Below are 15,750 nucleotides of genomic sequence, written 5' to 3'. Positions count from 1 at the left end.
ATTGGGTGCATTCTAGGTGCATTTCCAGCCATAGGCAGCAACACTATTTGGGTGCATTTTCAGCTACAGGCCGCAACACTATTCACGTAGGTACTATTCATGCGACACTATTCACGTGGCACTATTCATGTCATTGTAGCAGCAAGATTGGAAAACATTTGATGGAGCATTATTGCTGGAGTATTTAGTGAGTTGAAAAAATCTGCTATGTATTTGATTAATTCTGAAAATAATATCATATCAGCAGTAGTTCAATTTCCAGTTGCATATTATTGTAGTTTCATTCTTGTTCATATTCTGTGATTTCAATTCCATGTAAAACAAACCAACATTTCATTTCTAGAGCCATAAGGGAATTTAAAACATTAAACAGAGAAATAAGGAGTTGGATGCAAACTGTTTGATAAAATTCGTAGCAGCAGTTGGTATGGTTTTTGGGCATTCCAGGGTGTCCATTACAGTCTCCTTCACACCTATCAAAATGTTGATAGAAAACCACTTTTACATTAGCTTTTCGGAGGTCAAATGAATTCATTTAAAAGTTTTTTTTATGTAGGTCCTTATTATAAGCTTTCCAAATAGTATAATTTTTAATATATTTAATTTCATTAATATATTATGTTTTATTGCTCATGAATGTAGGTTTTTCATCGAACAATAAGGATTGTGTTTCACACGTGGAAAATTTTTAAAATAAAAAAAAAAAAATTGTAAGAAAATATATTTTCCCTAGGTATTGATATCCTCATTTCAACACAAAAAGAAGAAGTTAATTCAAATGCATACACAAAAAGTTATGCATTATAGAATACACCTATGTCCAAATTATAATTACCTTAACTTCAAAAATTAAATAAAAAATATATATGTAACAAAAAATTATGGAAAAATATCCATCCACTAGATATTGGTGTGACAAATCTATATTTTAAAAATTAGAGTTTCCTTCTTAGTATAAAAAATGTTATGCATTACCAAATAAATGTCACTTCTGAAAAATGTTGATTACTATAAATATTAGGTTAGTTAAAGTTACATAACAATGTGAATAACTCATTTCTAATTATTTAAAAAAATATATATTTAGAATCTATATGAAAAATCTCAAAAATTAGTATTTTACTGCATCTTCAAATTCTTAATGGTTTAGCTGCTATAAGTGTTAGAAAATAAAGATCCGATGCAAAATGCTGATTTCAGTGTCAAGTTTGGCCAAAAAGTGTAACCCAGTATTATGGGATTACCCAAGTGCAAAGGACGAGATCAACACATTCAAGGCAAGGAAGATGGAGGACTCAACAAGGTCATGCAAAGAAATGGAAGGAGATGAAAGACTCTACAACATTGAAAGCTTAAGATCAAAGGAAAGAACTCAACCATGCAGATGAAGACAAGGAAAGACACTACAACATGAAGGGGATGACAAAAGAAGAATTCCAAGGGACGGAGAGCGATTTTGAGAGGTCCAAGACATGAAGAAGCTGGATAAATAAACAAAGTATTCCACAAGATAAAGTCAAGAACTACACTAAGGAGAGACAATTTTAAGACAATGATGAGGGTGAAGCCAATAGGATGTTCGAGACAAAGGATTCCCAAACATGAGAATGAAATGCAAGAATGATCAAGGAAAGTGGATGGTTCTAGAAGAGTTAATCAAGATGATGCAATTTGCGAAGATAACCCATTTTGTCAAAGGCTAGAAATGTCAAGTATCAAGAGATATTGATAAATATTCAAGGACTTATTTGTGACAAGAGGGACAATTTAAAGATATGCATGTTGAGGTGGAGCCCATTCATCATCAACCAATCACATTATTCCAAGTCAATTTGTCCAAGTTCAATGAACCTGACTCATCAACATTACACATGTGGAGGTCACTAAATTCAATGTACCTAACCTCATTTCTCATTGGTCCAAATTCAAGGGAAGGAAATGTGTCCAGAATGTTGTAACGATCTCATTGGTCAAGTATTAAATGTAAGGTGTTAGTTGGAACTAGCCCTAATTAGTGTTTTATCATTCAAATCTCGGTGACTGATTCCAAGTCAATCCTAGCCCTTGAATTGTAACCGAGATGTCTATAAAAGGCTTTGCCTTTTCATTTGTAAGGGTTAACAGTTGATAGCTCTTTAGCAAGTAGAAGTAGAGTAGGAGGAGAAGATCAGAGATTGTTGCAAAGTCTATGTTGGAATAAACATATGATTTCATTGAAGATATGGTGGATCTTTATGTATTGTTTCTACATGTGTCACATATTGTTTTTATCTATATTTATTGCAATGATTAAATTATGAAAATTATTTATATTTATGTTATATGGATGAAATTGAAATAGAAATGAAATTGGAATCGAAATTGAATTTAGATTGTTAATGAAATTGAATTTGGATTGTAATGGAAATTTAACTGCAAATGAATGATTTAAATTATTTTTATTGTGAAAATTGGGGATTGTAATTGCTGATGAACAATCGAGTGCAAGCGAATGCAGGAACACGTGAACGTGGATGAAGGCGAGAACTTGGTTCGCGTAGAGTTCTTTTAGCTTTTTGAATTCTGTATGGAGATGGAATCTCACACTCCACATTAGTTTTCATAGAATGCATCTTGCATAAATGAATGTTTTAATTTACTCGAAATGAAATGTTTGTTTAAATTTGAATGATGAATTCTTTCATGGAATGCTCTTAATTGATGTCATTGATTTAAAGAGATTTTTTATTTATTGGACAAGTGCTACTAGAGGGGGTAGCTCCCAAATACATTATTGACCGGTGCACAAACATATATCAGAAGTGGCGGGTGACCACTATTAGCCGGAAAGTCATGCTAAGTTTCTATACCAAGGGAACAACTGAAGATCAGTGGCAACCAATTCATAGCCCTACACTTTTAGGGGTCTTGTCCTGAGTTATTATTTGCGAGAGACTAGGCCATCGATCAACATTTTGATCGTCAATGATCTCAATGTCCTGCAATACTGCATGATTTGCTACCCAGTCCGCCGCCCTGTTAGCTTCACAATAAACATGCCTTAGAGAGAAGTCTTTGACATTCGTGAGGAGACCATGAATGTATTCAGCCCAATTATTCAAGTGCCAATTCGGGAATCCACCAGAGGAGATAGCTCTTATGCATAACAGAGAATCCCCCTCAATTTCCACATAGTGAATGTCAAATTTGATGCAAAGCTTGATTCCCAAGGCCAACGCTTCCATCTCAACCACATTGTTGGTGCAGTCATCCAAACGCTTAGACGCACCACAAAAGAAGTTACCATCAGCATCTCTAATGACACAACCAGCTTCGCCCTTACCTAGATTACCTTTGGCGGAGCCATCAAAGTTAAGTTTCCACTTGAAAGACATTGGAGCCTGCCATCTAATCTCTGCCCGATTAATTTGGCCTTTGGCTGGAGGCCGATTAAGAGGCTTCAAATTGATCCATTTGTTCTCCATCTCATGATCCCATTTCGAAAAAATTGTTTTCCTTTTGATGATTGTTCTATTATTGGCTGTTTCAATGATAGCATCCTTAATGGTGCGGATGATTTGGTTGGTATCTCTAGAAAGCCCCTTAAATATTCGTTTACTCCTTTCTTTCCAGAGTTGCCAAATAATCATTGAAGGTGCAAAGATCCATAGTCTAGACCAATGGTAGAGTTTGCCTTTGCTTGGCCAGCTGATAAGAAGTTCTTTAAGACAATTTTGTCTTGGGCTAGCCCAATGGAACTCCGATTGGATCCAATCCCAACAGGCCGTAGCAACAAGGCATGACAAAAATAGATGATCAATACTTTCCTCTTGTCTTTCACACATACAACACCGAGAAGGGCCATGAAAACCGATTCTCTTGAGCCTTTCAGCCGTAAGGCATTTGTAGTGGAGGACCACCCAAAGGAAGGCACCCGCCTTGGGCAAAACCATTTTGTTCCAACATAAGATGCTGAACCAATCTTTCTTCTCTTCCTGGGTAACCTGGATCGCATAGCCAAGTTTGGCAAAGTACTCCCCGCTTTTGGCACCACACCAAACAATACTATCTTGTTTGTTAGAGATTTGACAAGGTCGCTTCTTGAGTTCAGCCACTAACTCTGCGATTTTGTCATTCAGGATTGGGAAATTTGAAACATCCACCCAACCATATTCGCTGCCCAGCAAGGAATCCCTCCGGATGACATAGTCTCACACTTTGGTCCCAAAAGTCTCAGTTAGCAGGTTAATGCAGCCATCCAGGTGAAGGCAATCGGCTAGGCATTCATGCCCGTTCCATGAGTCACGCCAAAAATGTGCAGATTCACCATTGCCTATGTTCCATGTAAGATGGTCACAAACTAGATGTTTACAAGAGTTCAGAAATTGCCATGTTGTCGAGCCACCATATTGCTTTGGACAAGTAAGAATCCGTGCAGGATCATCACAATCCAAGTACTTTGACTGCATTATTTTGCACCAGAGTTTCTGCGGCTATTTGTACATTTTCCATATAAGCTTCGCACCCAACGCCAAATTTTGCCTCTGAAGGCCACGAATGCCAACACCACCAACTGACGTGCTTTTACACACAGTGTCCCATTTGATCAGTGGAATCTTCCATTCTTCCTTCGACCTTTCCCATAAAAAGCTTTTCAAAGTAATTTCCATCTCCCTCTCAGCTTTACTAGTCAATTCAAGACATGATGTGATATACATGGACTGCCGAAAGGAATGATTTGGCCATGGTGATTCGACCAGGTAGAGTAAGCCACTTGTGTCTCCAAGCCATTGCTTTAGTTTTGAAATGTTCCAAGACATCAACCCAATGCTTGGTTGAATTGATGCCACAGAAGACCTTTACGCCCAGAAATCTTGCAGGAAGAGATCCAATCTTGAATTGTAAGATTCCTGCTAATCGTTTTTGCTTCGATATCCTAACATTGAGGAAGAAAATTTGTGATTTGTCCTTGTTCATTAGCTGCCCCGATTGTGCCTCATATTCGGCCAGTGTATCCCTTATGCAATTTGCTTCTTGGATTGTTGGCTCACCAAATAATGTTGTGTCGTCAGCGAATTGTGAGTGAGTAATTGGCTCACATGCAGCATTGACTTCGATCACAAAGAGAGATGGGGAAAGAGGATCCCCCTATCCGATGTCGTTTGCAGCTTGAATGAAGCCATGTAGGCCACCATTCATAGAGACGGAGAATCTGACCGATGATATGCAATATCCGATGAGCTCTCGCCAGTGAGCACAAAAACCCATTCTATGCATAACTCCATCCAAAAATTGCTAGGATACCTTATCATATGCTTTAGAGACATCTAATTTGATTATCATCCCCGGACGCTTATCGATTTTGAGCGAGTGCACAACTTCACTAGTTAGGATAATGCTGTCCAAAATATCTCTTCTTGGCACAAATCCATTTTGTTCTTTCGAAATTATCTTGCCTAATATCTTTTTCAGCCTGTTTGCAAGAACCTTTGCAATAATTTTGTATATGGTATTGCAAAGCAAAATTGGTCTGTATTCATTGAACGAAGAACACACTGCTTTTTTGGGAATTAAAGCAATTACAGAGTTGTTAATGTCTTTTACGAACTGTTTCGATTTTCGAAAGTCTTCCACAATTTGCCAAATATCGTTACCCAAGAAATGCCAGCAGTTTTGAAAGAACCGTGTAGAGAAATCGTCAGGGCCAGGGGCCTGCATTTGGAAAACTGCCATTCTAACTTCATCTTTAGATATTGATTCACATAGCATTGTGTTGTCCTCCTCGCTAATCAGATTAGGGATTAATATTTAAAGAAAGATTGATTTGAATGCTTTTAAATGATTATGTGTGTAATTTTGATGATTGTTACATACATTGTTCATGCAGATGGAGTATATATATATATATATATATCTTCAAAATGAAATAGATGAATACAATGTTTATACTCCTTCATTTAATTTATTGGTAACAAATATAAATAAATATATATGTATGTGGTTTTATTATACTTATATAAGTATATATATAACTATCGATTATATATATATATATATATATGTATGTATATATGTATATGTATAAATATTATACATACATATATATATAATGTTTATTGATCGGATTATATTTGTAATCAAATTTCAACTGCATGTTATATACTCCATGCATGGTAATATCGAATTATTTTTACATGCTTAAAGGAGTCGATATAGGGATATTGACATTGCATGGTTTTAAAGCTCTTTGTTCTCAAATTGAGAAAGGACTGTTAACTGCTGAAAACATCTCCTTACCTGGCGAAAGGTTGACCCCCTCAGCTATATGCATTAATAGAACTTTGAGGGAGAGGGAGATGTGCCTCTTACAGGCCGTCAAAACCGCTTTTGTGGCAATTATACATTAAATAAAGAAGTCGTTTAGCCAGAAAAGGCAGGAGAAAAATAACACCCAGCCAGCATAAGTCGGGGCATCACCATTATTTTGAAAAGAGATATACAGGGAAGAGAAAAAGAAGATACGCAGCCTCAGAAATACAGAGACTTGTTAGCAGCAAAAACAAGAGAATAGTTTGGATACAGGGCCTATCATTTGATTAATCGACTCGGGGCTCACAGGTAGGTTAAAAATCATTGTGATATTCTAGTGAAATTTTAAACCAATACAATCTGTTAACTCTCGGCATAGATTGATCGAAATATAGTTTTATGAACACCAAAATCTTGATTTTCTAGTTCTTGAGTATTGTTGACGTGTATTTTGTACACAATCATACACAGAATAAAATACCCAAGGGTACCTTATCCTCTCTTGAATAAAGTCTCTAACTGCTGAAGATATCGCAAGAAGGATCAGTTAGGGTGACTCCAATGTTCTTTTAAGTAGGGTCTCTACATGTGGATAAGCACCAGTGGTCATTGTGATTGCTGTGTCATCAAGGGGCCTTACGTTTCCGAAGTAGAATTTCCTAAACTAACAAATTCTTAAAAAAAAAATCAAAAGAGTAGGGCTTACAAGAGATTTAGTCTAATCTAACCCTAAGAATGACTCAATGTGGACGAGACTTGGCAAGATTCTACCAACTTGAATATTGCCATAAAATAACAACTCAATTGAAATTGATGCGATCTTCTAAGGTAACAAATGATTTTTCAATTCATCAAGGATCATGGACACTACCACAAAGGCACATATCCAAGATACAACAACGATTGAAAGTTTTAAGTGATTCAAGTTTATCCAGTTGACCACGTAAGGCGTTCCTACAATCAGCAAGAAGCTAGTGGTTTGGAAAGTGAATCTCACCAAAGATCAAATCCAACACTTTGTCCTTCAAACAAAAAACACTTTGATTGAGAATGATTCAAGAAAATGAACAACCATGAAGATAACCACAAGAATTGCAATAAAACACCATAACTTCAATATTTTATTGATCTCAAAGCCATCATGAACAACAATTGTTTGAAATTCCTTCCTCAAAGCTCAATCTTGCTACAAAGAAACTTGCTTCTATCAAATTGCTAATCTCTAATCTCTCTCTAATTCTCTAATACATAATCATCTCTAGTTTTCTAGTTACAAAATGAGAAGAAATGAGGGTATATATAGCATCCTCAATTACAATGAACGGTCCAGATCAAAAAGAAGATCAATGGCCAAGAGGGACAGGAGCGAACTTGACCATTTCCATCACTTTTCGCGGTCCTTCCAACTTTGTTTCTCTTCAAGGCGTTCCAAACATCATTGCCCCCTTGTACCTTGGCCTGGATTCATCAAAAAAATCGGAAGGGAAGTCTAAATAACCAAAATTTCGCCCTAGTCCTTGACTGAAGGACAGGAGCGAACTTTCATTTGTAGGCTCAATCATTCTTTGCCAATGCTTAAAACTATCTTTAATGGATCCGCTATGCTCCCCTTCACTCATCTTTGACATGGAATTTGCTTCATCTTGGTGAGAAATTTGTCTGAGGAAATCGCTTTGGTCCCTTGGAGAGGGACAGGAGCGCCTAGGACAATATGGGCTTCACTTGGCCTCTTGTAATCTTCAAATTATCTTCAATAGATTTGTTACGTCTCCCTTTGCTTGCCTCAAACTTAAAACTTCATTTCACTTCGCCAAAAACTTGTCTTATAAGGAAATCGCTCTGGTCCCTTGGAGAGGGATGGGAGCTACCTTTAAAATTCGCCCTGGTCCCTGACTGGTGGACAGGAGCGATTTTGCTTCTAGGGCCAATTTTCTCCTTCGAGGTGCAATCAAATTATATTCAACGAGTAAAATGTACCTCCCTTGTTCTTCTCAAATCGCGAAATCGTTAAAATCTTTCAAGGACAAGGCAATTTTGGATTTTGAGCTCCGGTCCTTCAGTGAGGGACAGGAGCGAACTTGTCCTTCTGGCACATTTCCTTGTTTGCAAATTTCTTCAAATTATATTCAATGGACAGAACATGCCCTCCTTTATATCTTTCAATCCAAAAATCATCTTGGTCCTGCAAGGACAGTTGAATTTTAAGAAACAAACTCCGGTCCTTCAGTGAGGGACAGGAGCGATTTTTGTCCTTGAGGACAAATGTTCAACTTTTCGTCACAAACAACTAAGTCCTGGCGTTCCATCATGTTGATTTCACCTTCCATCGCGTCCTTGATGCTTTAATTTGATCAAAATGAGGTCAAAATGGTTTAAAAGAGTTATTTCGCCCTGGTCCCTGACTGAGGGACAGGAGCGATTTGACCTCAAACTCCAAAATTTTGCCATTTTTTGAAACTCAAAATCTTCAAAACTTTCAATTCACGTTCAACGGCATCTCCTAGTGACCCTGCACAAGACAAATGAAACAAATTAATAACCAAGATGCATAAAAATATGATTTTCGCCCTGGTCCCTGACTGAGGGACAGGAGCGATTTCACTTCCATTAGGCCAAAATATCAAGATTTTAAGGCTTTAGTCACTTCACAAGGCAAAATTAGGCCATTTCCAATGCCCGGGATCAATTATCAAAATTTCCAAAATTTGGTCAAAATCACTCAAACACCATTTCAAAATTCCATCATTAACACTTAGGCAAAATTTGGACTTGCTTTCAAAATTCCGACTGAACCTAGACAGACTCACTTGACCTCCTGACAGATTCACCTCATCTCAAAATTGCATCCTACGAGAGGAAGCTCACAAATTCTTCAAAATGGATTGGATTCTGGCTTAAAAACATCAGAATGGGAACCCTAAGGCTTAACCCTAGTCCAAACAACTGACTTACTAACCCAAAACCCTAAAAAGCAAAGAGAAAGACAAGCAAAACCGAGCAAAAAGAGGGGGTCCCCATTTTAATGGGGCGATGTGTGAAATGGTCACAACATCTAGCGACACCACTGAGAAATGTTGGAAAACATTTGGGAATCAATCTTTCTAGAGGAAAACTTAGAAAACCTCCTTCAACAAAACTAGGAGTTAAGAAACACTTACAAGAAGAGACCATCATATTGAGACAAAGTATCAAGTCCACAGTTACCCATGTGTGTGCAAATGCATTAATTCCCCTCAACAAGACAATCATGATCTCCAGGTTCCCCTGTGATAAGCTACGTAATTTATCTAGACTCCAAAAGCATCCTGGATAGAGCCTCGTTGCCAGTCAGACGTCCATAGTCCCGACGAGGTTATCGCCGCAAGCTCACGAACATTGCTCCATTGCCAGCCAAGCGTCTATAGCCCCGATGGAGTTACTCGTATATTCCCTCTAGCCAATTTGATATTTCTTTGTCAGCTCATTTTCTTTCTTTGAATTTTCTCATTTTCATTTTCTCATCTTTTCTTTCTGATACTGCTTTTAGTTCCGTCAATTCTTTTGGCTTGTGAGCAGTAAAGCTCACTAGGGTTTGAGGATTGCGGTGGCGCTGAAGTCAGATTTTAGATTTTTCACCGATCACAGCTTTGCCTGGAAACCATAACGACTCGGAGATTATAAGTGTGAAAAGATATAATAACTGGAGGACACAAATACGTGAGTTCAATAAGCTAATCTTGCTTCATTGCAAATAGGTCCTAACTCAAAGCTTTATTAAAAGAAACTCCCTTTGTAATTCCAAAAGACCTCATGATTGTCCAAATGCAACCAACAACCTAGCGAGAAGTCAGAACGTTACATGACAAAATCACCCAATTTTAAATGGATACCCCTCAGGACAAAACAACTAACCTAAGACAAAACACCTAAACTAAGAACGAAAACAAAGCAAAAGGGAAACCAAAACGAAAGAAAAGAAAACGACAAAAAAAACGAAAGCAAACTAAACTAACTATGTACAAGGGAAGGCCTTAGGCATCTTAAGACTGGAAATAATGTTTGAGATACCTCCCATTGACAGGCAATGGGATGTCTTCTCTAGTTAAAGTTTTCAACTTAAATGCATTTTCTCCTAAAATCTCTGAAATTTGATAAGGGCCCTTCCAAAGCTTATCAAACTTGTCGTGTTCTCCCCTTTTCTCGTGTGCTTTGTCCCAGTATAAGACAAGATCTGAGATCCGAAATGCTTTGACTCTGGCTTGCCGATCGAACCATCTTTTCACCACTCGGTGTTTTGCAAAATTTTCCAATGCTTGATCTCTCTTTTCTTCCAGATTCATTAACTGTGTTAATCGTGCTTGAACAGCATCAGTGTCTTCCATGTACTCCTGAATAAATCTCAAAGTTGGGATCCTGAGTTGCATGGGGAAGACTGGATCTTGACCATAAACCAGAAAATAAGGTGAAATCCCTAATGCGTTCTTGGTCCTGATTCGGTCCGCCCATAGAGCGAATCTCAATTGGGTATGCCACTCTCTCGGACTTCTTTCTAGCAGTTTCTTGATAACACTGAGTAAGTTCTTGTTGGTTGACTCAGCTAACCCATTACCCTGAGGATAATAATTTGATGAAAATTTAAGGGTTATTCCATATTCAAAAGCCCAATTCGAGAATCTCAATGATGTGAATGCCAAGCCATTGTCGCAAACCAATGCATAAGGACATCCAAACCTTGTGATAATGTTTTCCTCCAGGAATTTGATTACAACTTCGGTGGTGCAAACTTTGAGTGCCTGTCCCTTTGACCATCTGGTACAATAATCAGTAGCTGTGATGATATACTTGTGTTGGGCCGAGGATGCGGGGTTGATGACACCAATAAAATCCATTCCCCATTTGGCAAATGGTCTAGCTTCAATCACTGGATTCAGTGGCATAGCAGGATTTCTTTCTCTGAAGGCTGCGACTTGGCATGTGTGGCAAGTCCTGATGTGATTAAATGTATCTTTGAAAAGTGTAGGCCAGTAATATCCTGCCCTTAGGATCTGGTGAGCGGTTGCGAGGTTGGCTCCATGTCCGATCCCAAATTTGGAATGAAAATGTTCAATTATCTGTTTAGCCTCATCTTTGCCAACACACCTCAGATATATTCCTTCATGATTTCTGCGATATAGAACAAATCCTTGAAGCATATAATGTTGACACTTCATTCTTAGTGCTCTTTTTTGCGTGGGTGTCATGCGAGCAGGACATCTGTGATTAAGCAGGTATGTCACAATATCTTTGTACCATTCATCAGGGGTGACATCCTCTAATTCATAAATTTGCTGGACTAATCTTGGTCCATCAATCGCCAATGTCTGCGCCGAAGCTTGTCCTCGAACAAGTTTCATGGGCTGGATTTCAATATCAAATTCTTGGATAATGGCGACCCACTTGCCTCTTCTTTCTCCTAGTTCATTTTGCATGAGGAGGGTCTTGACTGCTGCATCTGGTACTATTGCATAAATCTTGGCCCTTAAGAGGTAATGTCTGAATTTCTTAACGGCCTTTACTAGTGCGTATGCTTGTTTTTCAATGTTGGGATATCTGAGTTCTGCATCTTTCAGCCGGGTGCTCATGAATGCAATTGGATTTTCATCCCTTTCTTCACTTCTCTGGGTGAGAATAGCAGCACAAGTGTAGTCAGAAGCGAAGGAATATAGATAGAAGGGCTTGAGGTAATCAGGACTGATTAATACTGGCGCTTCTGCGATTGCCGTCTTTATCTCCTCGAATGCCCTTTTGGCCTGTGGTGACCATTCAATTTTGCGTCCTTCTTCAACATCTCATTCAAGGGTCTGACTATCTCAGCAAATCCGGTAATGAATTTTCTGACAAAGTTGATCTTGCCAAAAAACGATTTGAGTTCCTTCTTACTAGTTGGCAAATTGATAGTGGATATGGCCTTTACTCTTTCAGGATTGATGGAGATTCCTCTTTCTGAAATGACATGTCCTAAAAGTTTTCCTTCTGTTACCCCAAATATACACTTCTTCGAATTGAGAGAGATGCCATACCTTCTGCACCTTTGGAAGACTCTTCTTAAGTCATCCACATGATCTTCTCTTTGCCTAGAGAAAACTGTGATGTCATCCATATATATAACAATGCATTTTCCAATTAAGTCCCTGAAAGCGATATCCATAGCTCTCTGGAATGTGGCCCCGGCATTTATAAGTCCAAAAGGCATTCTCTTGTATGCAAATGTTCCCCATTTGGTGGTAAAAGTAGTCTTTAGTCGATCTTCAGGCTCGACCAGAACTTGGTTATATCCTGAATATCCGTCTAGAAAAGACATCATCTGCGACCCGTTGACAATCTGCAACACTTCATCTAGTGATGGTAGCGGATAATTGTCCTTTTCTGAAGCCCAGTTGAGATTTCTGAAATCAACACACAATTTGATCTCTCCATTTTTCTTTCTGACAGGTACCAGGTTGGCGACCCACGTCGACTGTCTTACTGGGAAGATGATCTTGGCTGAGAGCAGCTTCTTCACTTCTTGATATATCAGGGGTTCCAATAAAGGATTAACTGGTCTTTGTCTCTGTCTAAATGGCTTGCTTCCTGGCTTCAAAGGGATTGTGTGAGTAATAATTGCAGTGTCGTAAGTCTTGAGATCTTCATAACTCCATGCAATGACATCTGGGAAATCTTTCATGTTTTTTAGGATCCCATTTCTTTCAGTTGCTGTGCAGGACTTTCCGATGAACACATTTTTAGCTTGTATATCATCACCTAAATTGATTGTGTCACACATGTTTCCTTCCATGCTGTGGTTCTTCTTTTCTTTCAGTTTGTCAAGATCAAAAATTCTTTCCAATTCTACCATTCCTTTTGGAATAGTTTTTGTCTTTAAATTCAAGACTCCTTCGGCATCGAATTCTGCTTCTCCCACTTCTTGTTCATCAATGATTTGGGCTAGGAAGACATCTGTGTTGGTTAAGAAATCCAGGATGTGCTTGTCGTCTTCGAAAACTTGAAAATTGGTGATGTTATCTAGGACCGAAGGAACTGATATTAACTCAACTATGAACTTCTTCAATCCTTCCATGGCTAATGGTATCAAAGAACTGGTGGCTTGCGCAAGGGAATTAGCCACTTGATTTTGATGTCTATATATAGAATTGATGTTGAAAGCTTCAAAACTTTCAATGAGGTCCCAGACTCGATTTCTGTATCTGGTCAATCTTTTGTCATGGCAAACATACTGCTTCCTGATTTGTCTTATAGCTATTTCTAAGTCTCCATACACTTGTAGTATTTTTGCCTTCTTTTTGATGGCTAACAATAACCCATGAATCAAGGACTCATATTCAGCTACATTGTTGGTGCAAGGAAATTGTAATCTGTGAGCAGCAAGGTAGGTTTCTCCTGTCGGGCTAATCAATTCGTAGCCTGCTCCAAATCCTTGTTTAGACTTAGATCCATCGAACCTCAATGTCCATATTGCATTTTCTTGATCTTCCATCTCTAGGTCTTCCTGACTCTCAGTTGATGTGTCGGATAGAGTCTCATCTTCCGCAGATCTTTCATTTTCTGAATCTCGAATCTCTTCCATGATCAGTGTCTGCGGGGCTCTTTTGTATACTTGTTCTAATGCAATCTGACATAAAGCACAAGATAGTTCTGAATGGACGGCATTGTGTATCCTACACCAATTTGGAAGAAGCAAATCTCGGACGGATGCTAAGTTACCAAGTTGCACACTTTGCTGTATGTTTCTCTGTACGAACCTCCTGAAATTTTCAAACATTCCATCATCTTCTTGGTCGGATCCTTGGTCACTTTCGACGACAATTTCTGTAGATTCTATCACTCCTTGCTGGCCATCTTTATCTTGTATGTTTTGTATCATCAGGACTTCACCTACTTTAGGTTTGTAAGTCCCTAGATCGGATTCTAAGAATAGGACCTCATTGTCTTCCCCATATTCGGTTATCATAAGTCTCAATCTTGGAGTGCTATCGATCTTGATTTGATTTGGGACTCCTCTCCATGGTAGCCACATGTGTGTGAAATCAGTCGATACATACCCATTTAATTTTCGTGACCAATCTCTACTCAGGAGCATCCCATATGAATCAAGAATATCCACCACTGATATGTCTATGAAGTTCTGAACTCTCGGGTCCGCAGCCAATTGCATATGAATATTGTTCAACTCGCCCATGATTGGAACTTCTGTCTTGTCTAGATGGGTGACCTTTCCTTTGGTAGGAGCGGGAGTTATTCCTAGTCTTTGACAAACGGCCAGGGGCATCACATTACTGGAAGCTCCTGAATCATAAAGGCAATTGTGTAATAATTTCCCAAAAATTCTAACTGATAACAGGAACGGGGCCGGTTCATCTTTTCCTTGAGAAAGGCCTGAGGAATCCTCACTGGGTTCTTGATGTTTCACTTCATTAACCTTTGGAGGATCGTCCTTTACTAGACTCTCTTCTTTTGAGTGATCTATTTTGTTTGAGGATTTCCCTTTCTTGACCACATCTTTCTTAATGGCAACTTCCTTTTCTGGAAGAATCTGGCTAGTGGCGAGGCCTTCTTTGATAGTAGGTTGATTTTTCTTAGTCTCGCCTCTTTTGAGTAACATTTTTCCTTCCAACATGTCTTCTTTTTTGGCTGGGAATGTTATGGTCTGGACCATGCATTCATTTTGTTCAGATTGTCCTTTGTCATCGGCTTCCTCTTGGGTCACATTGATGGTAGCTTGAGCCCTGTTGGCCGAGTCTTGAACATTTGACCTTACTGTACTAGACTCACTCAAACTATTGATCATTGCGTCTTTGATTTCTGAAACTTTGAGTAACTCGAAAAGTGCTAGGCTAACTTTAACTTTCTTGAGTTCTTCTAACACTAACACGGCCAGTCTTTTCATTTCATTACCCACGAGGGGTGCAATATTCCTTTGTCTGTATCCTTGTGTGTTTTGTGGATATTCTGGATTGTTACTGGCTTGTGGATCCGGAGGAGTAGAGAAATTGTTCGGAGGGATCGATGTAGTTAGAGGTTCTTGATTTCTCTGATTTCTATGATAAACTCTTTGGTTCACACCTCCCGAAGATTGGTGAAATACCTCCTTTATCCCTTCAACTAGGACACTGTTGTTCAACGATGGAAAATAATACTCTGAGTCTTCAATGGGTCCGTTTGCAGATGCAGGTGGGAACTGGGAACCTGGGGGCACCATCGGTCCATTAGCAGATTCCGGTGGAAATCTCCCATTTCGTGCTTGATTAACTTCTTCTTGTGAATACTTGCAGCTTTCAACAATCATGGCTTGGTCGTACCGCGTGGTTGGGACCATTTCGTATCCTGTCGTGGGCGGATTTTCAGGTGAATCAGTGCTACGCATCTCTTGCTGGAAAATGTCGACCGCGATCTTGAATTCAGGACACTGTAACTCAGAATGTTGGTTCGTGTTGTGGAGTCTACACC

At 38.8% G+C, this 15,750-nt stretch overlaps 2 protein-coding genes across 4 annotated transcripts in view; both read right to left on the bottom strand.

The window, feature by feature from the left end:
• LOC131033451 (probable aspartyl aminopeptidase) overlaps positions 1-15,750 on the bottom strand; it is a 77,977-nt gene that overhangs the window by 49,652 nt on the left and 12,575 nt on the right. The window lies entirely within an intron of this gene.
• Positions 420-15,750, bottom strand: part of LOC131033450 (probable aspartyl aminopeptidase) — a 199,789-nt gene continuing 184,458 nt past the window's right edge. For 2 of the 3 annotated variants that reach the window (XM_057964677.1, XM_057964676.1), the window contains one exon: positions 453-473. In XM_057964677.1, coding sequence (XP_057820660.1) covers positions 468-473 — 6 coding nt within the window. In that variant the 3' untranslated portion in view covers positions 453-467. Of the gene's footprint in view, positions 474-15,750 lie in introns of all 3 variants that reach the window. The other variant, XM_057964675.2, reaches the window with a different exon arrangement.

Source organism: Cryptomeria japonica, chromosome 4 (genome assembly GCF_030272615.1).
Source record: "Cryptomeria japonica chromosome 4, Sugi_1.0, whole genome shotgun sequence".
In the NCBI taxonomy this organism is placed as follows: Eukaryota; Viridiplantae; Streptophyta; class Pinopsida; order Cupressales; family Cupressaceae; genus Cryptomeria; species Cryptomeria japonica.
The sequence above is the reverse complement of the archived record's forward strand: the minus strand, read 5'-3'. Positions and strand labels throughout refer to the sequence as shown.